Source organism: Cyclopterus lumpus, chromosome 25 (assembly GCF_009769545.1).
Source record: "Cyclopterus lumpus isolate fCycLum1 chromosome 25, fCycLum1.pri, whole genome shotgun sequence".
NCBI classification, from domain to species: domain Eukaryota; kingdom Metazoa; phylum Chordata; class Actinopteri; order Perciformes; family Cyclopteridae; genus Cyclopterus; species Cyclopterus lumpus.
The window spans coordinates 300,919-324,916 of record NC_046990.1 but is presented as its reverse complement, the minus strand read 5'-3'; the positions used below and the strand labels follow the sequence as shown (position 1 = coordinate 324,916).

General features: G+C 46.1%; 2 protein-coding genes across 6 annotated transcripts in view; both read left to right on the top strand.

Annotated features, from left to right (window-relative positions):
- bcas3 (BCAS3 microtubule associated cell migration factor) overlaps window positions 1-5,236 on the top strand; it is a 304,020-nt gene extending 298,784 nt beyond the window's left edge. For all 4 annotated transcript variants that reach the window (XM_034528788.1, XM_034528786.1, XM_034528787.1 and 1 more), the window contains one exon: window positions 5,073-5,236. In XM_034528788.1, the coding sequence (XP_034384679.1) occupies window positions 5,073-5,221 (149 nt within the window). In that variant the 3' untranslated portion in view covers window positions 5,222-5,236. The remainder of the gene's footprint in view (window positions 1-5,072) is intronic.
- Window positions 5,237-15,454: 10,218 nt separating this feature from the next.
- tbx2b (T-box transcription factor 2b) lies at window positions 15,455-23,712 on the top strand. Of its 2 annotated transcripts, none has more exons than XM_034529093.1 (7): window positions 15,455-15,922; window positions 16,685-16,952; window positions 18,273-18,419; window positions 19,517-19,593; window positions 19,822-19,991; window positions 21,000-21,601; window positions 22,036-23,712. In XM_034529093.1, the coding sequence occupies exons 1-7, from the start codon at window positions 15,564-15,566 to the stop codon at window positions 22,465-22,467; spliced, it is 2,055 nt and encodes a 684-aa protein (XP_034384984.1). In that variant the 5' UTR covers window positions 15,455-15,563; the 3' UTR covers window positions 22,468-23,712. The 2 variants fall into 2 exon arrangements, with proteins under 2 accessions (XP_034384984.1, XP_034384983.1); XM_034529092.1 differs by having other exon boundaries at window positions 18,267-18,419.
- The last annotated feature ends 286 nt before the right edge of the window (window positions 23,713-23,998 follow it).

The following is a 23,998-nucleotide window of genomic DNA, read 5'->3' as shown; positions in this document are numbered from 1 at the left end:
TTCATTTTTTATTTCTTTCATTAATGTTTTTGTTCACTGTAAAAACCCTGAGATGAGAGCAGTGACTAAATATACATAAGGCTGCTCATGAAATCATTCATTAAATAAAATAGCGCCACCAGCCAAATTCCATCCAACACCAATATGTATGTGAACCATTTTTGACATAGGCCAGCATGCATATGCACTTCTGTGTAAGTGTGTGTGTGTGTGTGTGTGTGTGTGTGTGTGTGTGTGTGTGTGTGTGAGACTGTTGGGGGTTGGAATGTGACGTGAGAGCACTAATCAGAGCCAGCTGGGGCCAACGGTGAGATTAAAGTTAAAACACAAAAACAATCAGCTGGGATAAGTATACTATCGCTATGGGTTACTGCCCCCATCTCAGAGAGAGAGAGAGAGAGAGAGAGAGAGAGGATGGATAGACAGACGGATGGATGGGACTCTACCCAGCATTGCTGGCACAGACCCTCTGATTAAGAGCTCCTCTGTTTTCTCTTTGATCCCTTCCTCTCACCACAACATGCACATGACACACACCAACACACTGCAGTCAGGCCACAGGACGTCTCCCGTGTGTGTGTGTGTGTGTGTGTGTGTGTGTGTGTGTGTGTGTGTGTGTGTGTGTGTGTCTGTGTGTCTGTCTGTCTGTCTGTCTGTGTCTGTGTCTGTGTGTCTGTGTCTGTGTCTGTGTGTCTGTGTCTGTGTGTGCGCACCCTTGTGTGTGTGTGTGTGTGTGTGTGTGTGTGTGTCTGTGTGTCTGTCTGTGTGTGTGTGTCTGTGTCTGTGTGTGTGTGTCTGTGTCTGTGTCTGTGTCTCTGTCTGTGTCTGTGTGTCTGTGTCTGTGTCTGTGTCTCTGTCTGTGTGTGTGTGTGTCTGAATATAAGACCCATATACGTTTTATTTCTGCCACGTTGTCGCCCTGGTTCCACAACGGAAAACCCTCCTGTGGCATCTCCACCTGTGGTATCTCCACCTGTGGTATCTCCACCTGTGGTATCTCCACCTGTGGTATCTCCACCTGTGGTATCTCCACCTCTGGTATCTCCACCTGTGGTATCTCCACCTGTGGTATCTCCACCTCTGGTATCTCCACCTGTGGTATCTCCACCTGTGGTATCTCCACCTCTGGTATCTCCACCTCTGGTATCTCCACCTGTGGTATCTCCACCTGTGGTATCTCCACCTCTGGTATCTCCACCTCTGGTATCTCCACCTGTGGTATCTCCACCTGTGGTATCTCCACCTCTGGTATCTCCACCTGTGGCATCCGGTGCTGTTTTAGAGCTTTTCCAACTCTGTATTCTGTCTTTTGAAGTCAGGCTCCTGTCCCAGAGTCAACAGGGTTATGCTGGACACGCCATGATAAGCTTTCTTGGTCAGACACGTTTTATTTCAATGACCTAAAATGGTCAAAATGCTATTTGAGAGGTTTTCACTTGAGAAAAATGAATCACTGCAGGAAACACCTCATGCAATATCTAAACAGTCACATTTAAGTTGCTGTTATCAGCTTTAATATTTCAAATACATATCATTTTTGACATTGAAAATATCATTTCTCAAGATAAGCCACCATATATTCGCACAAAATATCCATCAGCCGGCCCAAATCAGCCATCCTTTTTAAGCCTATCAGTCAAACACTACAGTAGTTTCCATTTCTTCACAACAGCATTATCTACACATCACGTGGGACAAAAGCACCTTCTAAATAAGCATATTACTTTCCCTAGTGACATCAGCCCCAGAGCAAAAGATCCCCACATGAGAGTGCTGGGGGATTGTGTCGGGGGCGTGAGAGGTTAAGACTTGTTGAATAGCTGGTGGGCGTCACACAATGAGGTGGATTAGGCAGCACTAGAAAAGGCCTTTAGGGCTTTACTGGGGTGTTCAGCAGCTTATAGCGCCTACAATAACACGGCAACAGAGCCCATCGAGCTGGCAAAAGGGCTAGCTGGGAGGGCAAGAGGCTGGCAGATACTGTCACTGGAGCAGGAAGCAAGGAAGCTGTGCTGTGAGAAACAAGAGTGAACAAGGAAGAATACAGCTCAATTAAGTTACTAAGTAGAGAAAGACCCCCGGTCCTCCCTCAGCACCCCTGGGCGTCACATCGGCATCAAGGAGTTGGAGAGCAGGAGGGCGGAGGAGGTGAGGCTCAGGCTCAGTGGCTCCAGCACTGCTCTCTGCCTGCCGGGAGCTATGGCTGGAAAAATGATATCATTGCTGATGACCCATATTCTTAGAGATAAAACCCGGCACTGCGGTACTGTATGTGAGTGAGTAAGAAACACAATTGAACAGAAGTCTGGTGTGTTGTTCAGCTCAGTGATGTTTCCATATACACGTCCAGATGATATATGTGAGGTGTGACGCTTATAGCAGTTGCTAGTATGTTGTAACCATATCCTGGGTTTCACCGGGGACTGTGAGCATCCTGGATGAACAACAATAAAGAGTTACAGTAACAGACCCATCACTGCGCACTGGGGTCTTTATAGGTTTATAATCCCCACTCATTAAACATTTTGGAATTTGCTGGTTAAAACAGTATTTGCAACTATTAGCAACCTCATCCAATAAAGCACCAGTATAAGTGGCTTTATACCTCCACACATTATCTGAACCCAGAGCAGTGTGAACCGGCCTGGGATTACTGCAGCATGTCTGCCTGTGTAGTGCTGGGGAATTAAACAGGAGGGGGCAGGCGGCGGGCTGGGTAACACGCAGTGTGGCACATTGCGTGTTAGCCGGGATAATAACAGTGTGGTTTGTATTAGGTTTCCCTTGGCTCAAGTAAGAAGCTCCCACTTCCTGCATGCCCTACGTGACAAAGACACTATCCATATTGGCCTCTGAACATCTGCAGGACGTATTAAACACACGCTGCCGGTTTATGTCAGTGCAGTATGAGTTTGAAAAGACTCTCCAGCTAATTAGACCTCCTGTTCATCTCAAGGTCACTGATTGGCTCTGCAGTTGTTTTTCAGTGTGCAGTTCTACATCGTCTCCAACTGAAGAAAGGATTCCTCGTCTGATATTGTGGCCCAGTTCAAACTGCTGTGGAAACTGATGCCAGAATGTCAGCTTTTATTTTGATGCTGTCCACTTGTTATGAATATAAGTGCAGGCTGTCATGTCTGCATTTACTTTGTGAACAGCATCGTTCTACAGTTTAGATATACCTGCATACACTATGCATTATGTTATAGCATCTGAGAAGCCAACAAAACTCTTAACAGTGCCTAAAACTCATGGACCTTCACCCAGGGAACCGCTGTCTGTGTCCCATAAGCCTGAAGGAGCAGGAGAGCGTAAATAAGACTTTTCATTTTACCATAAACTTTAATGAGGAAAGTTACTAAATGAACATCACGCTGTATTGAAGAAGACTTGAAACTAGAGATTGTTTACTGAGGGAAATACATCAAGAGAAGTAGAGTAATTTGCATAGACTTCTATACAACCAGAGGAGTCTCCCCCTGGTGGTCAGTAGAGAGAATGCAGCTTTAACACATGAAGCATAGACTTCTATACAACCAGAGGAGTCGCCCCCTGGTGGTCAGGAGAGAGAATGCAGCTTTAACACATGACGCATAGACTTCTATACAACCAGAGGAGTCGCCCCCTGGTGGTCAGGAGAGAGAATGCAGCTTCAACACATGAAGCATAGACTTCTATACAACCAGAGGAGTCGCCCCCTGGTGGTCAGTAGAGAGAATGCAGCTTCAACACATGAAGCATAGACTCTTATACAACGAGGGGAGTCGCCCCCTGGTGGTCAGTAGAGAGAATGCAGCTTCAACACATGAAGCATAGACTCTTATACAACGAGGGGAGTCGCCCCCTGGTGGTCAGTAGAGAGAATGCAGCTTTAACATATGAAGCTAGGACTTCTATACAACCAGAGGAGTCGCCCCCTGGTGGTCAGTAGAGAGAATGCAGCTTTAAAACATGAAGCATAGACTTCTATACAACCAGAGGAGTCGCCCCCTGGTGGTCAGGAGAGAGAATGCAGTCACAATGCACTACATGCATCACATTCGTAATACTGTGCCTTTGGAATGTGCAAGACATTCGGTCCGAATATCGTCGGATATGGTTTATAGCATGCAATAACCGTAATCGGTTCCTTATGCGGCGATCCTCAGCAAAGCAACACGGTCTCGTCTGGTCCGAAGCAATGTGAGCATGTCAGAGAAATGCTCTGTGTCACCCGGAGAAGTTTGCTGTCCCAGAATAACTCTTGTCCGCTGATGCTGTGGCTTAATCCCACAGCTGTGGACTTCCTCTGCTAATAACACAGATGCAAGTTCATATCGGATGAGTAATGCATGGTAAAGCAATAAGAAGGGATCTCCTTCTTCATTCCTGCTTTCTGTTCCATCTGGTAATGAGGCTGTACGAGGGTTAGTGTCCCGCCTGCTATCCACACTTTGACACTTTGCGTAATTTAAAATAATCCAATATTTCCTGTCATGTTTTGAAATTGCTTTCATGTTTCCATGCATGCTGTGGGTTGTAGGATCATCCTGGTTTACATGACTGTGCATGTTTTCTGACGTGGGTCGGTCAAGTTTCCTTCAGTTTTTGCATTGAACAGTTATGCTTCAAACATTGTTTGCTTTTTTAATAGTTGTCCTTCGTGTGATCAATGAGTAGGCCTTTGGAATACAACATCCTAAATCCTTTTTTCCATAACTTACCAAAACAAACTACTCAAACAGTGTTTAAAGACATCTTTACACAAGCAGCCATTATAGAAACATGGCAAAATAAAATTGGTAAAGAGGTCATCTAAGAATATGCAAAGAAGGCCTGAGAGAGCAGTCGGAGACCATTTTTGGTGCTTCAAACTTTTTAAATACTTGATGATACGGATGCATTTCATTTCATACTGAAAAATGTATTTAGGTTTGACAGCCAGCTCATTTAGTGTCAGGATGAGGATACAGAGTACGTGTCAGAAGACAAACTGTGCATGTGGACATTTGACCCCTGTTGTGTTGTCTGATTAGCTCCTGTGGTTGAAAACAGATCACCTGACTCCAACTCGACATTCTCTCTCTCTACAGAGCTGCAGAGGGAGGGCAGCATCGAGACCCTCAGTAACAGCTCGGGCTCCACCAGCGGCAGCATCCCACGCAACTTCGAGGGCTACCGCTCCCCCCTGCCCACCAACGAGGGCCAGCCGCTCAGCCTCTTCCCGACCAACTTCCCCTAGACTCCCAGGAAGGACACCCCCCCCCCCCCCCCCCCCCCCCCCCCCCCCCCCCCCCCCCCCCCCACATACCTGTCCACACAGCATCGCACCGACACGCAGCCCACCACACGATGTCCGGGTGTTTCCCTCGAGTGTGTTCTGTGATGGGCCTTTCTCATATCAGGGGACCCCAGCTACAGTCTTTCCTTTAGGAAGCTGCCAATGCTTCTGTAGTTTGTATAGACTTCCAATCAATTTAAAATGAAGATTGAATGAATCTGTTTAGTGTTCAAATTGCATTCATATCTGGGTGAAAACACTGAGGAAGAATTCATTTTAGACTCTTGAAAACTAATTTCCTTTAAGCTTAACAGCTATTGTAAGTGTTGCCAAGCAGTTTTCCAATAAAATGTAGTTTCATCACAGAGTATTTTGATACGGCGGTCAGGGAGGAACTTCCTTCATTTTAATGATCAGATTTGTAATAACCGGCCAGTATCAGCACATCTCTCCTGCTCTGCTTGTAACCTTGCTGCTGTGGTTGTTGGAGACCAGCCGTCCTCTCCGCCTCCGCCCAGCCGTCCTCATCCTGTGTGTGTTTGAAGTTCTACGCTGTGCCTCTTGTCTGAATGAGGGAACATGTTGGTTCCAGTCGGCGGCGCGTCGCAGCTCCTTTTCCCTCCGTGTGTGTGCTGCTGCGCTCAAATGTTTCTGATTAAATGTGTCCCTCTCATGCCTTTGATTATCATATAATTACATTTGACAAAAGATGCAGTAATGAGATGACACTATTACGATCACTTAGATGTTTACCGTGTAATTGAGACATTTCTGACATCATTTAGATATATTTCCCAACTCGGCCTTTCCAGATACATTTTCATGTGTGGAGGCCGTCATCTGTATTGTGTTCATTAGCAAGTTTTGACCAACATCTTTTTCTCGCCTCTAGTTATAGATCTCTAAATGTATGCATTATTCTTAAATATGCCAGCTTTGCCTGAAGCAAAGAAGATTGACTTTGATAATGTGTGAAACTGAACTGCACTCCTCAGAGACACATTAGAGACATTTTAAATTATAATAGTCGTGCATCTCCGTGTTTTAATTCAGGGCAAATGTTTGTTGTTGACAGTACGATTTCATTTGTGAAATTTGACTTTTCCCAGCAGTCATGCAAGAAAATAAAAACATAATAAAACACAAGGAAATTAAACTGTCTCTCTTCTCTCTTTTCTCACTCTGATTGCTCCTAATTGTGCCGTTTGGATTTCCACCACGGCGGTGACCATCAGCACACAGTTCCACTGGTAATTAGTACCATATTTTTTAACAGGCAGTAAAGTGCTGTTAAAGGGACTTTTTATGGGCAACTCTGGCTCTTTGTTCAGAGAGAGAAAATAGGGGCCATATTTGGTCCTCTGCCCTGAGATTTAGAAAAAAGAAGCAGATTAAATTAGCATTGAATTATTTCTTATACGCTTTATTTCATCTCATCAATGTGTTCATAAGCTACTGGCTATAACATGAAAAAGGTCCTTGACCAGCTATGGAACATATCACAACCTTTGCAGACACAAATGTCATATTTTACAGTAAATGTAAGACAACAGATTACATAAATACTGAACCATTATGAAATGTGTTTGTACAAGATTTATTTATGAATAAAGTAGAAAGAGGCTCCAGCTGATGCAACAAGCGCAAGAGAAAGAAACGCAGCTTTTTACAGGAAACTTTTTATTGATTCAAACACGTTTTAATAAACATTTTACAATGTTGAATCATCAGGGCCACTTTTAAAACTTGAAAGAAAATATGAAGAATAACTATATGGTCATTGACAAGGATAATGCACAGTAAAATCCTGAAAACTGATATGCATAATGTTAGTTTAAAATGAATCTGTACATTTGGTCACAGACATGTAATGGCACAGGTAGAGAGAGCTGGCCCAGTGAGCCAAATATTGATTTTAATAAGACTGTAAAATACTGAACTTTAAAATACTGAACAGGTAGAGACGTCCAGGGCCCAGTGAGCCATCTATTGATTTTAATAAGACTGTAAAATACTGAACTTCACATGTAGCAAGTGTATTGGAGCAGTAGCTCAGAGAGATGAGTCCCATGAGAGTCCCTTTGAGAACCAGTCGATCCCTCCTCTTTCCTGATTCAAGAGAAGCAGCTCCCTGAAACCTAAATAAACTTGTCGTCGTGGACGTTGTGCTGGGAGATGAGGTCGAGTCCCGACTCGTGAACTGAAGGCGTATCAATCATCTCGGGGATAATTGAGCACAATAAAAACGTGACAGTGGCATTAATTCTTGTATTTGTCAGCGGGTCATTAGCTTGGTGAGCATGAACATTTGAACTGGAACAAAGCAACACTGATGCTACCAGTTTAGCATCCACGATGGTGACTGACAGCAGGCGCCATGCTGAACGTTTCTAAATGATCTTTACCTTAATGTACTGGAACCATTCATTAGTTAGAAAGTTATTTATTTCCTACAGAAAATTATATTTAGTTATGACATGGTTATGACCATAATAAATACAAAATCAAATCAAATTTAAAAAAACGTTATCATATGTTTCTACTTTTGTTTCTCCTTTGTAACGTGAACCATAAAAATCATGCTTGTGGCCGGTAATCAGAAATGAAGCAATTCGAAAATATTAAAAATATGATTTTATTTTCACAATCCAGAATAGGGTGTACTTTTACTATATACTTGAGCATTTCATGTATATATTTCAGTGCAGCAGGTAATAAAGGCTATATAGCTTACAAATGTAGATCTGTATAAGAAAATTGTGTTGTGAACTCCAGCAGTATTTTAGTTTAATTTAAATTTTAATTGGATTTGGCATTCTGTACAATATCCTCTGTACTTAGACCATCGCATCGGAGAAGGAAAATCCCCTTTTGATGTATAGTTGGCTGATAAAATGTAGATTGAAATCTATTGTAAATAATGTTCTATTTAAATGTAAAGATGCTGATGAAAAAATATTATTTTAGATATTTTTGTAAGATTAGTAAAAAAAAATCTGTCATTTTCAAAGTCTGTCATTTTGGTTGCCAAAATATCCAAAATATAGAACAAGCCAGACAAGCAGATAATGCAGCTCCACGATTCACTGGGACTCACCTTCAGGACTCTGCCCTGTGAAGGAAGCCTGGAGCTGGGTTTGGACCTCTCACACACTTGATAGCAACAATAATATTAGTCTTATTCATATACAAAAACATGTTGTCCCATCAATTATGTAATAAATAATATTACATAATTCCGACTAATCTGAGAGAGCGTAATTATTTAGAATAATCTCAATCTAGAGTAATGATTGGATTATATGTGGTTACAGATAAAGAAGGACCAAGGCCCCTTTTAGATCATGCATGAAGTATAACTGTATAGTATAATCATTAAATTATACCTAAAACCCCAACCCTGGTTCAGTTACAGACTTTACTCACATCCGGGTAATCTGGTGTTCTTTTCCTGACCTCCAGGAGGGGTGTGAACCCCAGAGACCAGTCGGGACCTGCACCGTGAACTGGCCCACAATGCGTCAGGTTGGAGGGGCATAGGATCTGAATCTTGAAGCACGAGCAGGATATTTTCTGGATCAGCTTCGGGTTCATCCGCCACACATGTAAAGAAACACATGAATCAGTTTGCATTCTCTGCGCATGCTCTGTGGCTTCCTGTCGCCTTATAAGGCCAAACACGCACCTGTGCTGAGCAGAGGAAGCGGGGCTCCACTCACCTGAACTCAGGTTCCGACTTCTCAGGCTCACTTTCACTTCAATTAGCCCACATTAATTCATAGTGTGACAAGATATGTGTCAGCTGGTCATTTTCAAGTCTGACTCACTTACTGACCGTGACGGCGTCATATGACATGATGACACATTTGAGATGTTTTATTAATGTTGTTTTAATTCCTAAAGCCGCAAATAATTAGATCTTTAAATATTAATCTTCAATGTCTTTAATCGCAACTTAATTAAAACTCGTAACGTTCACTTTTAGAAAGTAATTTAACTTCTTAGCGTTTATAATTAGAAATGTCGTGATAGGGGGACAATAATCCAACACTAAAACACGATGTATGAATATGGAAACGAGGACGTCGTGGTCTCGGTGAGAAGGTGTGTTTATGTGAGTTCTGGTGCCCGGCGTGTGGAGTGAAGCAGCGGGCAGAGGAGCCTCTCCCTGCGGCCTGCAGGTAGCCTCCTGCCCCGAGCTGCGCTCCTCGGCCCGGCGTGTGGAGTGAAGCAGCGGGCAGAGGAGCCTCTCCCTGCGGCCTGCAGGTAGCCTCCTGCCCCGAGCTGCGCTCCTCGGCCCGGCGTGTGGAGTGAAGCAGCGGGCAGAGGAGCCTCTCCCTGCGGCCTGCAGGTAGCCTCCTGCCCCGAGCTGCGCTCCTCGGCCCGGCGTGTGGAGTGAAGCAGCGGGCAGAGGAGCCTCTCCCTGCGGCCTGCAGGTAGCCTCCTGCCCCGAGCTGCGCTCCTCGGCCCGGCGTGTGGAGTGAAGCAGCGGGCAGAGGAGCCTCTCCCTGCGGCCTGCAGGTAGCCTCCTGCCCCGAGCTGCGCTCCTAAAGTGGTTCAATGTCCCCGGCGCTGCAGCCGTATTTCAATGTCTCCACGCGGTCAACACGCACACAACATGATGTCGCTGGTTGTTGTTTTAAAGTGTCTCAACGAAAATGGAATAGTAAAAAATATGATATTAAAAGGTCGATGCTTTTAATATAATTAATAATGAGTTAAGAGCTTAACAAAACACAAACAACATATATATATATATATATAAAAACTCCATTTGATGGCGCAAAGCATCATAAAGGAGGATTGTTACCGTTCGGGTTGATCAATTACTATAATCTATTTTAAAAATGAAAGACTTTTTTTGCGAATCCCCAAAGAACCTTAAATAAATGTATTTACAGAGAAGTGGTGGAATACAGAAAAACAACTATCTATGTCCGTCATCTGCACATGTTAATAAGGCTTTTTTTGTTTGAGATATTGTTTCTTCCGTGTCCGTTGATCATGTTTAAGGGACCAAACTCATTTATAGAGGCCGTTTTCAATCGTTTCCGGAACAGGTATTTTTAATGAGGCTATTCCATGGGATCGATTTGTTTTAATGTTATCAAAATGTAATGCACGGACAGAAGAAAAAAAGAGTAAATATTCTAATGTCTCTATTGGTGATTTCAAAGGTCCTCCTGGAGACAGAGGACCTGCTCAAAGGCACAACGGGACGATCACCTGCAACCAGCAACCGACAACATGGGGGGGTCAATGCTGCTGGGAAATGTTGAGGGAGTAGTCACGCGTCACATCCAGTGATCACATTTGAAATATTATCACTGAGATATGGGCGCGTGCACATTTCGGCAGTGCATCATGTGGCCATGGTGCACTTGCGTCCCCGAGTCTCCTTACTACAATAACCTGGAACTAGTTCACCATAATTAAAATACCAATAATACAATAATTAGACAGTGTATTAAAACCCTTGCATCGGAAAGAGCTGAAGAGTAAATAACATGGACACTTTATTTGTGGGACTAAAGCAGATCAGCCTGAACTCACGGTGCATGTGACACCTCTGTCACTGCTCTCTGGCTCCCCTGGGTCACTATAGCGCCCCCACCTGGTGGTCTACCTGTCAGTCACTCACAGCCGGCACACAACACTGTGGCTGCAGGCTGCAGTTACAAAGCTGGACTGTCAGAGTAGGAGGGTCAAATGGGATTATGGGATGGAAGGTAGCTGGACATGAGTGGTTGTAGTTTATGATTGAGTTTGTCATGAAGTCATGTCCAGTAAAAACATGTTTGTTTTATGGAAGAGCTGCGATGATCAGGTATTACGCTCAGTTTTCATTGTATTGTTCCAAATAATATGATAGTGCGTGTGCGTGTGTGTGTGTGTGTGTGTGTGTGTGTGTGTGTGTGTGTGTGTGTGTGTGTGTGTGTGTGTGTGTGTGTGTGTGTGTGTGTGTGTGTGTGTGTGTGTGTGTAAAGATTCAGCTTTTTCGACAAGTGAGAACTGATATGTTTCATTTAGCAGAGTGTGGAGGAGCTGCAGGAGGAAGTGAATGAGAGGAGGAGGAGGGCTGGTATAGCTGCACGATGAGGAGGAGGGAGAAGAGGGAGAAGAAGGAGAATAAAATGGGGGAGGAGGAGGAGAGGGCCGCTGGTCGCCGGGTTTCCATGCGACAAGGGAAATATGAGGGACTTTGACAGGTCTTAAACGGTCTGGCGCCAAGGCCTCAGTCTAGCCGCTAAATATAGCCGGAGAGATGATGCAGGAAGATGGGAGGAGAAGATGGAGAGATAAAAGGAAGAAGGGAACAATGTCGAAGGGAGAGAGGAAATAACAATACTTGATTATAGACGAATATGGCGCAAAACTGCTCCGTTATGTTGTAATTAGAGCGTCTTTGGCCAAATCACCGGGACGGAAGAAGGTTTCTTCACGCACGTGAAGGTTTCTTCACGCACGTGTTCACATCTGCTGCTCTGCATTGTGTCGAGCGGACGGATCAAGGACGCAGAAAAGCTGCAGTCAACTTCCTCCTGTATGGAGAGCGTCATGCAAGCATTGAATTCACTTGAAATAGGCTCTCAGGCCCAGATAACAGGGGCTGACAGGTTGGATCAAAGATATCAAAGTGAGGTTTGGACACATTTCTGGTGATAAGATACACTTCGTCAACATCGTAAATTATATAAACGTGGGGAAAAAACTGGGGACCAAAGCTTGAAATACGCTCTTGTTTTGACGTGTGTCCACTTTGCGCATCTTGTACCATTCGTGATGATTGCTTCACCTCCACATCCCCGACTGGCACACGCTCTCTCACACACACACACACACACACACACACACATACTCTCACACACACACACACGCACGCACACATACTCTCACACACACACACGCACGCACACACTCACACACAGACACATACTCACAAACACACACACACTCACAAACACACGCACACACTCACACACACACATACTCACAAACACACACACACACGCACACACTCACAAACACACGCACACACTCACACACACAGACACTCTCACACACACACACACACACACTCTCACACACACACGCTCACACAAACGCACGCACGCTCACACACACACACACATTCCCCACGAACAAGTCTGAGGAACACGTTCACGGTCTACGTGCATTAATCCCCAACACAGAGCATGCGCTAATCTGCCGCACAGTGCCCTTCCATGCCGAGTCGCAGCTCGGAGCAGTCCTCCCTTAGTCCTCCCTTAGTCCTCCTTAGTCCTCCCTTAGTCTTCCCTTAGTCCTCCCTTAGTCCTCCTTAGTCCTCCCTTAGTCTTCCCTTAGTCCCCCTTAGTTTCCCTTAGTGCTCCTTAGTCCTCCCTTAGTCCTCCTTAGTCCTCCCTTAGTCCTCCCTTAGTCTTCCCTTAGTCCTCCTTAGTTTCCCTTAGTGCTCCTTAGTCCTCCCTTAGTCCTCCCTTCACTTAATGACTTTTAAATCGCCCGTAATGGAGACGTCTGTATCCCGTTGACGGCACAGAACAAATAAATGGTGACTAATTTGCGAAAGCATTTGTTGATACAATTACCCAGTTGAGTATTCCGGCAGAATAACCGTTATCCACCTCCATATGTTGCTCATCTTTTTCTTTCCCAAGTGAAGCTCCGTGCGCGCGGCTTCACGCGCTCCCACACCCTGCTCCGTCTCTGTGGTTTCATAAATCTGAAGGTGCATTCCGAACAAGTCAGCTGTCCGGCCAAATGACGCAGACACACACCACTGTGCGTTGTGTCCAGACAGTGTTGATGAGTTCACATTATTCTCACGTGATGCCCAATGGCGTTTATTTTAAGATTTAAAGTTAAGTGTCTTTTTGGTTGGTCCTCAGCCAGTGAGCTGCCTCCGCGGTGAAACAGTTGTTGTCCGGGACTTGAGTCTGATCTGATGGGCTTGTGCGGTTTCTGTAGCGCTGGAGCTGCTGCTGTCAGGCCTGCTGACTCTCTGCGCGTGGCCGTATCAATGTGATGCAAAGCCAGCAACAAGTGTGCAACATAGCGGAGATGTGCAAACACTGCATGCCGCTAAACCTCCGAACATGATGGATCTGACACACACGCGCAGGCCGCTGAGACTTGCTGGAGTTGCATTTATGTTTGTGTCGCATTGTGTTTAGTGTTGTTGGCCTCACGTGGTTCTGTTACAGTCCCGTGGGAAAGACGTGCATGAGTTATATGTATTAATAACAATTATAATATTCACAACATGCCTCCGCGTCGCGTGTGCCTGTCGGTGCCGAAGGGTTCATGGAAAATCCTCAGTTGTCTGAAGGTCTCGTTCGGGGGGATTCTCACTGGTTGTTTCGGTTTGTGTGAAGTGGCCCCGCAACACGGCCCTCCAAGCCCCGCAACACGGCCCTCCAAGCCCCGCAACACGGCCCTCTCTGCCCCTCAACACGGCCCTCCAAGCCCCGCAACACGGCCCCGCAACACGGCCCTCCCTGCCCCGCAACACGGCCCTCCCTGCCCCGCAACACGGCCCTCCCTGCCCCGCAACACGGCCCTCCCTGCCCCGCAACACGGCCCTCCCTGCCCCGCAACACGGCCCTCCCAGCCCCGCAACACGGCCCTCTCTGTATTGTCCACAATGATTTGAAGAAATAAAGAAATAAATCAATTCACAACTGACACCGGGCCGTGGAGCGGAGCCGCAGATGAGGCTGCTCAGGGGCCCGGGGGGGCTCCGCGTGCACGACTTGAGGGTCAATATAAAGAGACAAGAGATGGTTCTCGGCTCTTTAACAACCCGAGTCCAAGTTAATCAAGAGCCGCGGCGCCGGGGCTGTTTCTTCTTTTCTCTCTAAAGGAGCTCGGGGGGGGAGGGGGGGGGGGGGGTCCTTGGTTTGACAAAATACAACCTGTCGGAGATTACACGGCCTGCCCTGAGCCCGGAGACCGAGCACTAAATCATCTCATTGCAACAACAAGAACACACACATCCCCACGCCGTCCAGCAACATGACGGACAATAATGACATGTATCCTCATTAAAAATAAATAAACAATTTAACTCCAAATAATGCCACTTTATTTGCGTCTAGACAAGGAAGTTTGTATCGAAGTGAGAACTCACCGCTGTTCCTTCTCTCTGACTTTGTCTCTCAAAATGCACTCCTCCCCACCACCACCACCACCACCACCATTCATCTGGTTTCTTCTCCTCCGCGCAGCATCTGTCTTTTCCAGCCCGGCTCTTTTATTACGCCGCTGCCTGCGACCGTCGCTGCCTTCCCCGTCAGCCCGATCAGGATACACGGCCAGATAAATGGGGAAGCCAGGGCTGCGTGAGCCTGGAGCCAGAGTGCACACAGCTAGCGCGGATAGCCCGGGCTAGTGTGAGGCAAATCCCGCATAAGCGTGAAAACAGCCGGTAACATGAATAAGTACACGGCGGTTCTTATAGAGCCGTGGAGGGAGCAGCTCTTGGAAATAACGCTCTCCGGAGTGCAGAGTGGAGTGAGCCTCCTGGAGGGAGTTGTTCTAAGAGGCAGTGGTGGACGTGGACAACTGGAGCGGGTCCTCTGTATTGAGGTGGTATTACTGTGACTGTGGATGGGCTGGTTTCTCCGGAGGCGACGTTGTAAAAACGCAAGCCGAGAAAGACGATGCCTCCACCGGCCAAGAACTGAGGGCTGACCCGGCGTTTGGCTTGGAAATGGGGGTGGGATTTCCCGATCTTTCCTGTCATTGGTTAATATTTTATTCTGTTGACATGTTTTCTTACTGCTAATGCTTCCGACACCTTCTTGCCCCCCTCCTCTCCTAGAATCTGACCGGAGCTGTCAGAACCACGCCTATAGGGGCCCACAATTGGTCCAGAAAGCGTAAAATCAGCAATCAAAGGGGCTTGGTTCATTAGTGTTGGGGATGGAGGCAGGAAGGACATGTGAGATAGTCACAGATCTGCAGTGAACGGGGCCACATCTCTCCAGTCAGTGTGGGATGACTGAAGCAGGGAAACAGCTTATTTCTCTGAGGCACACAGCGCACCGGGCTCTGCCTTCACAGCAGCGCTCCTACTGAGGGACTCGGCGGAGGAGCCAGAGGAAGACACATCAACAGCAACTCGGGGTTATTTCCTCCAGCCCGACAACGCGCCGTGCGCTCCGCAACGCGCCGTCCCGTCCTGCGCCGCTTTACACAAATTAAGTGCTCGCGAAGCGCGGACCTATACTCGGGCTCTGGGTTTGGGGGGGATTACCACTCAAATATCCATTATTTCACTTCGGTTTTTGTGGATGCACCGATGAGAGATCCAGTTTTCACAGGGACTGCAATGGCTTATCACCCTTTCCACGCACACCGGGCGACCGACTTCCCAATGTCCGCCTTTCTAGCGGCCGCGCAGCCTTCCTTCTTCCCGGCGCTCAGCATGCCTCCCGGAGCGCTCACCAAGCCCCTTACGGACCACGGCCTGGCCGGGGCGGCGGAGGCTGGGCTCCACCCGGCCCTGAGCCACCATCAGGCGGCTCATCTCCGCAGCATGAAGAGCCTTGAGCCCGAGGAGGAAGTGGACGACGACCCCAAAGTTATATTGGAAGCCAAGGATCTTTGGGACCAATTTCATAAACTCGGGACGGAGATGGTTATTACCAAGTCCGGAAGGTAAGAATGGATATACCGAGACTACATTATTTCTTATTTTTTAAAACGGCCCTTTATCTTTATTGATGCCATTTATTCACGTTGCTAAATAGTGCGTGTGTGTCAGGCCTTTGCTATTCGCTTTTTATTTCTCCCACGATTATTAACCTGTTAAACAATTAATACAAATATGATAAAAAGCCTTAGACAATAATGCACGAACATGCCATGTTTACCTCGCATTACACACTAAATAACATGTTTTATATTAAGGTTCAGCCCCATAACTGTGTTTTTATTTAGGATTTAAACCGGCTTCATTTTCTTTCTTTTTTCAAAATAAGTAAAATTAATAAAAACGTAAATTAATTTAGAAAATATTTCCAATATATTTAAAGACTGATCACAGTACATTATTCTTCATTATACTTTTCGTCCTGCATTCTGTTCTTCTGGGTTTTATAAACAGGCTGTCACACTTCCAAAAGCAGGGACGTGAAGTGGTGTGGTCATAAATGTACTGCTCAGATGTGTAGCGTGGGGTTTGGACAACACACACATACATATACACACACAGGCAGACAGACAGAGACCCCCTAACACACACACACACACACACACACACACACACACGCGCGCGATGGTTTTGCTGGAGAATAATAATTAGAATATTTCCTCTTGTCGGAGCGGCGTGTAGCTGCGTCCTCGCCGCCTTCAGCGCGTCTCGTGTCAGGTGTGTTGTGGTGGAACCGGCGTGCTCACCTGTGTGTTCCCCCTCTGCAGGAGGATGTTCCCTCCGTTCAAAGTGAGAATAAACGGCCTCGATAAAAAAGCCAAATACATCCTGCTGATGGACATCGTGGCGGCGGACGACTGCCGCTACAAGTTCCACAACTCCCGCTGGATGGTGGCTGGAAAGGCCGACCCGGAGATGCCCAAGAGGATGTATATCCACCCGGACAGCCCGGCCACCGGCGAGCAGTGGATGGCGAAGCCTGTTGCTTTCCATAAACTCAAGCTGACCAACAACATTTCAGACAAACACGGATTTGTAAGTACTGGGAGTTTTTAATCTCGCTGAACCGAGGTATTTTGATGATATTTGTTTACATATGCTGTATGAGGTGTTTTTAGTTTTTTTTTGCAGATTTCATTTTTATGAAGCATATGGGGAAAGTGGGTCGTTGCAGCAGCGCAATAATAACAAGACACAGCCAGGGGGACATGGAACATAAGTGAAAACAGAGCGCAGCATGTACTGAATCCAGATGAAAAGTACTGCGGGAGAACCGTGAAGTGAGGTGAACTCTCAGAGTAGACTCATCTCAGGAGACACGCGTTAACGACATGCTGCGGGACGCCTTCACGTCCACGCTGTTGACACGGTGTCGCCACTTGACTTCCCACTGCCGCGGACGTGCACGGAGCTTATGTTGCAGCTCTCCCATCCAGGATGGTATCAGCCTGCATGGAGCACACGGGCCGTCTCGCTGCAGCTGCTCAGGGCCTAAACCACGGCTGCGTTGTCCCCCTGGCCCTTTATAGCGGTCTAGTTTTTTGGCTTGTATTTGTAATAAATAAATACATAACACCAGTACGTCTGAGCTGAGTGTTTGCCAAGCTGGGGGTTAGAGAGAAATGACGTGAAATGAGTGGGAATGACTATCAGTATAGTTCCGAATATTATAGTATTGTATAGGATAGCATATAGTGCCCTGTTCGTGTTGTTGTGTGTTATCTCAAATATGACCCCCATAAGACACATTATTTAGAAATGTGCACCAATCCTTAAAAACACGCAGCAACAGGAGCAAATGACAAATGTCTGAGGAACTCCTTGTGAGTCAGGAAGAGGGCAGCTTCCGATGGAAACAAATACAGCATTTACATGTCAGTCTAAATCATTTGCACTTGAAGGCAGGACTTCTGTCCACGTCTAATGTGCTTATGATCTTTAAGGTGGCTATATCAATATTATATTTGCATGTTGTGTCTCTTTTGATCGGGGCTTTAGACGTACATGTTACCTTTAAAACCCCCGTGGCCCGCCTCGAGCTCTCCGAGCCCCGGCTCCGGTCTGGGGCCCGGTGAGGGGGAGCAAGGCGTCGCTTTTGTTCCGATAAACTGGATCAAATCACGTCTTTTTGTGTTGTATTTTTTTGCCGTGATTCTGATCCCTCGTGACAACATGTGTGGCCTGCTCAGGATTTTCCCTCGGCCCCGAACTAATTACAGACATGTCTGCGCACTCAGTAATTATAACGGCATCAATAACAATGCGCGTCCACATCTTCTGGAGTTTGAGAGGAGGATAAAACCGACTGCCGCATATTCACGTCAACGCTGTGTCTCTTCGTGTGTGTTGGTCCAGACGATCCTGAACTCCATGCACAAGTACCAGCCCCGGTTCCACATAGTGCGGGCCAACGACATCCTGAAGCTCCCCTACAGCACCTTCAGGACCTACGTCTTCCCGGAGACCGAGTTCGTGGCCGTGACGGCCTACCAGAACGACAAGGTGGGTCCCTGTTCACACTCCGCCGACTGCCTCTAATATGGCTGCTGTGCTTTGCATAATAAATGTCCTACATGCGCCCCCTCCCCCCACCGCCAACCCCCGAAGACTTAATCTGATTTTGTAGGTCGCCTAATTTCCCTGCAGAGGACTCCCATGGCCCACTTGATTTATTTATTTATTTATTTGCCTGGACTCGTGGGTGAAGCAGATAATTCTGACAGAGTATTCTATCTGCTATTAATGGGCTATAAATTGACATTTACCGTGAGCAGAAGTATATAAATTAAGCGATTAAATGTGGAGAGTGTATTGTCTTCACTTGTAGTGCAGCAGCAAACGTGCACGTGCTCTGTCTTATTTACATTTCTGTCCTCGCCCAAAAAAACGACACTAGCGCCTTCCCTTTTAATGGGGCTTTAATACGGCCTTCAGCATTTTTTGAATTGAGGTTTGAATATGTTCAGCCTATTATTAGCCCCTTTTGTTGACTCGTTATCCTCCTCCATGAAGCTAATTGGAGCTTGTGTCCAGGGGTCGGAGGAGGGGGGTGGATCTTGTAAAAGTTTATAGCAAAGAGTCATCGTCGATTCGAGGGCATTTAAAGGCTGGTCCCCGGTCACAGTGGACTCTCTCCAAGGGCCACAGGGCCTTCAGGAGCCAAGCTCACACAGGCCTTTTGTCGGCTCCACGCCCCTATATGGAGCCACACCGGTCTCTTCCGCATCAGGACATATCGCAGAGAAGCAGTGATCCAAACCGCAATATTAATTATTGATGTGATAGTCATTTGTTCAAGTATTGTTCCCTCTGCACATTTAGTATTATTTGTTTCTTCTTCTGGGGGAACAGAGGCGTGTGTGGCCCCATAGAGGAATATTTCTCTCCGGGGGCCGATGAGAATAACACCCCGTCATTACGCTTTTATTAATAATGCAAATCCGAGGCCAACACGCTGGTTTCCGTGCGTGGTTATCCAAACACGCTGGTGTCCCCACCCAATACATGGGCTGCCGGACAACCCGCTAACAGTGTGGACGTGTGATCCGGGTTCCATCCCTCCGGCATCCATTCTCACGTTTGTCTTTTCTTTTGGACAGATAACACAGCTGAAGATCGACAACAACCCGTTTGCCAAAGGATTCAGAGACACGGGGAACGGGAGGAGAGAGAAAAGGTAATGGTGTGTGTGTGTGTGTGTGTGTGTGTGTGTGTGTGTGTGTGTGTGTGTGTGTGTGTGTGTGTGTGTGTGTGTGTGTGCGTGTGTGTGCGTGTGTGTGCGTGTGTGTGTGTGTGTGTGTGTGTGTGGTGTGTGCCCAAGGTCATAGTGTCACCGCGTTAGGATATTCCCGAAACCCCCATTAATAAGTATGTTATTAACACTGCCCCCCCCCCCCCCCCCCAGGAAACAGCTCACCATGCCGTCGCTCCGGATGTTTGAGGACCAGTGCAAGGCGGACCGGGAAGGAGCGGACTCGGACGCCTCATCCAGCGAGCCTCCGAGCGGCAGGGACGCCGTCCACTCCCCGCTGGGAGCCGATACCAGCCCGATGAGGTTCAGCAGGGCCAGTCGAGGTGAGACACGTTGTTGTTGTTGTTGTTGTTGTTGTTGTTGTTGTTGTTGTTGTTTTCGTTTTCTTCGGGCCCATAAATCAACCCGTATTTCAACGATGCTTAAAACCTTTACCAGCTGTGACGTGTTGTTGTAATCAACTAAAACTATTAAGAATTTAAAACAATTATATTGTAATTTAAATTGTGTGAACTTGGCTACAATATGTGTGACCTGAAATGAATTATCAACGTGAGGAAAATACATAATTGTGGTGCAGAAAAATAATTAGTTTGTTTTAATCTGTGCGGGAATGTGCGATTACGCGAATTTAGATGCATTCACGTACACCCATAACCATAGGATACTTTAAAACGAATGAATCAGTCATTTGTACCCTGTTTGAATGTTTAAAAGCTATTAAACCATTACACCTGTCAACCAATTCAGGACAGGCCAACTATGATCTCCCTTTGCACCCACTTTATTTCATGAAATTCCAATAAACAGGCCTAATGTAATTTACAATACGTTTATGATGCATGGACAGATAATGTTCGGCAGCTAAATACATTAGGGGAATGTAAACTGTAAAATAAACTTTGACTGAAATGTGCTAATGTATTCACATTTAAATTGAAATGCTCCAAAGACATTTTACTTTCATTTTAAAAGTAAATATTGTCTTAAATGTAATCTGGTTTTGTTTTTTATTTAGTCCCAAACTATTGTTTTTTCCCCCTTCATTTATCCAAAGAATTTATACGACAATACTGGCTAAAGTATTTGTCAGTGGGCCATGCTTTTAATTAAAATTGGTTGATGTGTGCATAATCTAAAGCTTTACACAATTAATACAAAGGCTATTTTATGTTGCTCTTAAAATATAAATGTAGTCTAAAATGTGCAGGCTGGCTTATATTGCAACATAAATGTAGCTACAACACAAGCCGGGTTAAAGGTGTGTGTTTGTGACGGCTGGTCGGATACTCTGCTTACGCCTCTCTTTCAACGTGATTCCTGTATTTTAGATGAGAAAACGTGCTCGGACAGCGAGCAGGAGATGGAGCATCACGACGAGCGCTGCACTGGCTCAGAAAGCCCGGGACCTGAACCCGTGTCCCCCTACAGCTCCAGGTGTGAGGAGCGCATCAGGGACAGGCCTAGCACAGAAAAGAAGGAGGACTCCTTATTCAGCATAAGGAACCTTGAGAAGGACAAAGCGGACAAAGCGGACAAAGCGGACAACAGGCACAGGAAGGACACCACGGACGTGTTGACAAAGGACTTGGACGCCGGAGGCATTAGTGCCACTAAGGAGACCTTCTCCCCTCTCATGGTTCAGACCGAGAGCCCCTCGCACTTCAGCCCAGGCCACTTACAAAGTCTGGCTCTGTCTGGCCTGCACAGTCAGCAGTTCTTTAACCCTATGGGTGCCGGATCACCACTGTTGTTTCACCCCGGGCAGTTTGCCATGGCCCCAGGAGCCTTTTCTGCTCTGGGCATGGGGCATCTATTGGCCTCTGTATCTGGAGCAAGTGGTTTGGAAAACAGCGTTCTCTCCAACCAGGGCACAGGAGGAAGCCCCAACCCCTTCCCCTTCCATCTGTCTCAGCACATGCTCGCCTCTCAGGTAAGGAACATGATTTAATTTGCCTGTACACCTGTTGAGAGTCAGAGCTGTGCTTTATTTAGTCTTAAAATATACATGGTCAGAGATGCTAAATGTCATGCTGCATGCAAATAAGTAGGACTTTTTGAAAGTATTAGCATTAGCACATGAGGATTTTATGATAAAAAAAACAGTCATCAAAGTATTTCCTGAAACTTATTCGGCTTCTGTCGAGTAAACTATTTCTAAAAAATATGTTACACCCAGAATAAACATGTGTTGCTTTTACTTTAATAATATCAAAAATCTGTTTGAAAAAATCTGAAGAAATTGACCCGTTTGATTGCTGTTAGTGAGTTGGAATAAAATGTATCAGTGCTTTGACTATTTGACAGCTTGACTGGAAATAGTGATGTGTAAGTGTCGCTCAAAGTCTTTCCTCTTGCATATTCCAGGGCATCCCCATGCCTCCGTTTGGCGGCCTGTTCCCATATCCCTACACCTACATGGCGGCGGCTGCTGCTGCTGCGGCCTCAGCCCTCCCAGCCACCAGCCCACTCTCCAGGAACCCTTTCCTGGGCGCGTCACGTCCCCGGCTCCGCTTCAACCCCTACCAGCTCCCAGTGTCGCTGCCTCAGAGCCTGCTCACCCCTGGCCTGCAGGGCAGCCTGAACCCTGGCTCCGAATCCTCCAAACCGGGCAGCAGGGAGACCAGCCCGGCTCCGGAGCACCACAGCAACCATAAGACAGGAGGGTCAAGTGGGAGGGGGGCATCTCCCAAAACCTCTTTGAAGGACTCAGTGAATGAGCTGCAAAGCATCCAGAGGCTGGTGAGCGGCCTGGAGAGCCAGCGGGAGCCCTCCCCGCGTGCAGACTCTCCCAAGTGATGAACACTCTCTGTTTGGGATGAAGACTTGGCTTGAAGAGGACTAGAAGTGCATTTGTCCTGTACAGCACATTAGGGAGACTGGGAGGAGGTTTGACCGATATGGGTCCAGTGAAGGCTGATAACTGGTATTTTGGAACAAAGCAGCAGATAGACAAAAATGTTGCCCATATAATTCAATTTAATCTTTTTTAAATCCATAAGTATTAAGGGTCTCCCCTGGAGCTTACCTGTTAGAAAGGGTTTTGACTATCACCAGACACTTACTTTCCCCCTGAATCCCAGTGTGTTTTTTGGGGGTTAGCGGCTCTTGAAGGCAGGCTCACTCAAAATAATATTATACAAAAACAATGAAATATATATAAACATGCAACACATTTTAGACAATGAAATACAAAAAAATGATGATGAAACACAAATCAACGTCAAGAGACTTAAGGATTCCCCTACACATGTGTAGGCACTGAGACGTTATCTGTCCCCGGTATCAGAGGGTCAGTACCGGCCTCTTCGATCGGTCCCACCGGCCTGAGAGCCCGCAGCTCGCGGGGGAGCGGCGCGTTGCGGTCGGGCATCTTGAAGCGTTTGAGCGGCCTGGTCGCGGCAGGCAGGTCTCGAGCTGCATCCAAAAACTTCTCTTTCTTTTTTTCCAGGCCTGATTATTTCATAAGGCATGAAGGTGAACGATCTGAGAGGAGGAAAGAACCGCTTTGCATTTCATGGCAGAAAAAAAAGATTTCTGAACTATTTATGTAATTAAAGATAAAACAAATCCTGTAAATAAAGCTAAGATCCAAGAATATGCAATTGGTATTAATTTATTCAAGGCTGTATATTAGCGTGTATATATTTCGAATTTAACTTGTTACTTTTTTTTCTTTTCCTCCTCCTCTCCCCATTTTACATGAACGTATACTGTAAATGAAAAAGCTATTTAGCGCTTGTTGGTTTGAAAAACTGTTTATGAAGCATCGCTGATTTCTAGGTGACGTGTGTGCCATGTTTTAGTCTGCATCCACCGACATGAGACAGGAAGAGAGAAAGAGCTCCACATGGATTCAAAAACACCTCAGGTTATTTCACTCCAGCCAGGAGACATTCAAAGCAATTCCTCCTTCGGGCGCATCATTCATATCTATTCAAAATTATATTTAAAGAAGAAAGTATCTTGTTTATGCTGGTTGTCCGTTTTTTTGTTTTTTTTTGGATTGTCTCACAATTTCAATAAAAAATCGTTGTGCTGAAAGCTTGGAGGCGTACCCTTATTATTATCATCATTATTATTATTATTATTACTATTATTATTATTCATATAATCATGTTTTATCATTGCTATCATCTACTTAGAGCAAAACAGCTGTACACATGTATCGAGCGTTTTTATAAACTAAGTCATCACACACAGAGGCACACGCGGGACAGGAGCGCCCCCTGTCGGTCATGTATTTCGCAAGAAATAAATGTGTTTTGATTAATTTGCTCAGAACATGTTTTTGGTTTTAATCCACGTCATTAAAATACATTTAAAATCA

Excerpts from the sequence above, each read along its gene's own strand:
- tbx2b (XM_034529092.1), top strand. The coding sequence starts at position 15,564 with ATGAGAGATCCAGTTTTCACAGGGACTGCAATGGCTTATCACCCTTTC. Across the intron at positions 15,923-16,684 it reads GTTATTACCAAGTCCGGAAG|GAGGATGTTCCCTCCGTTCA; the intron begins GTAAGAATGGAT and ends CCCCCTCTGCAG. Across the intron at positions 19,594-19,821 it reads AACGGGAGGAGAGAGAAAAG|GAAACAGCTCACCATGCCGT; the intron begins GTAATGGTGTGT and ends CCCCCCCCCCAG.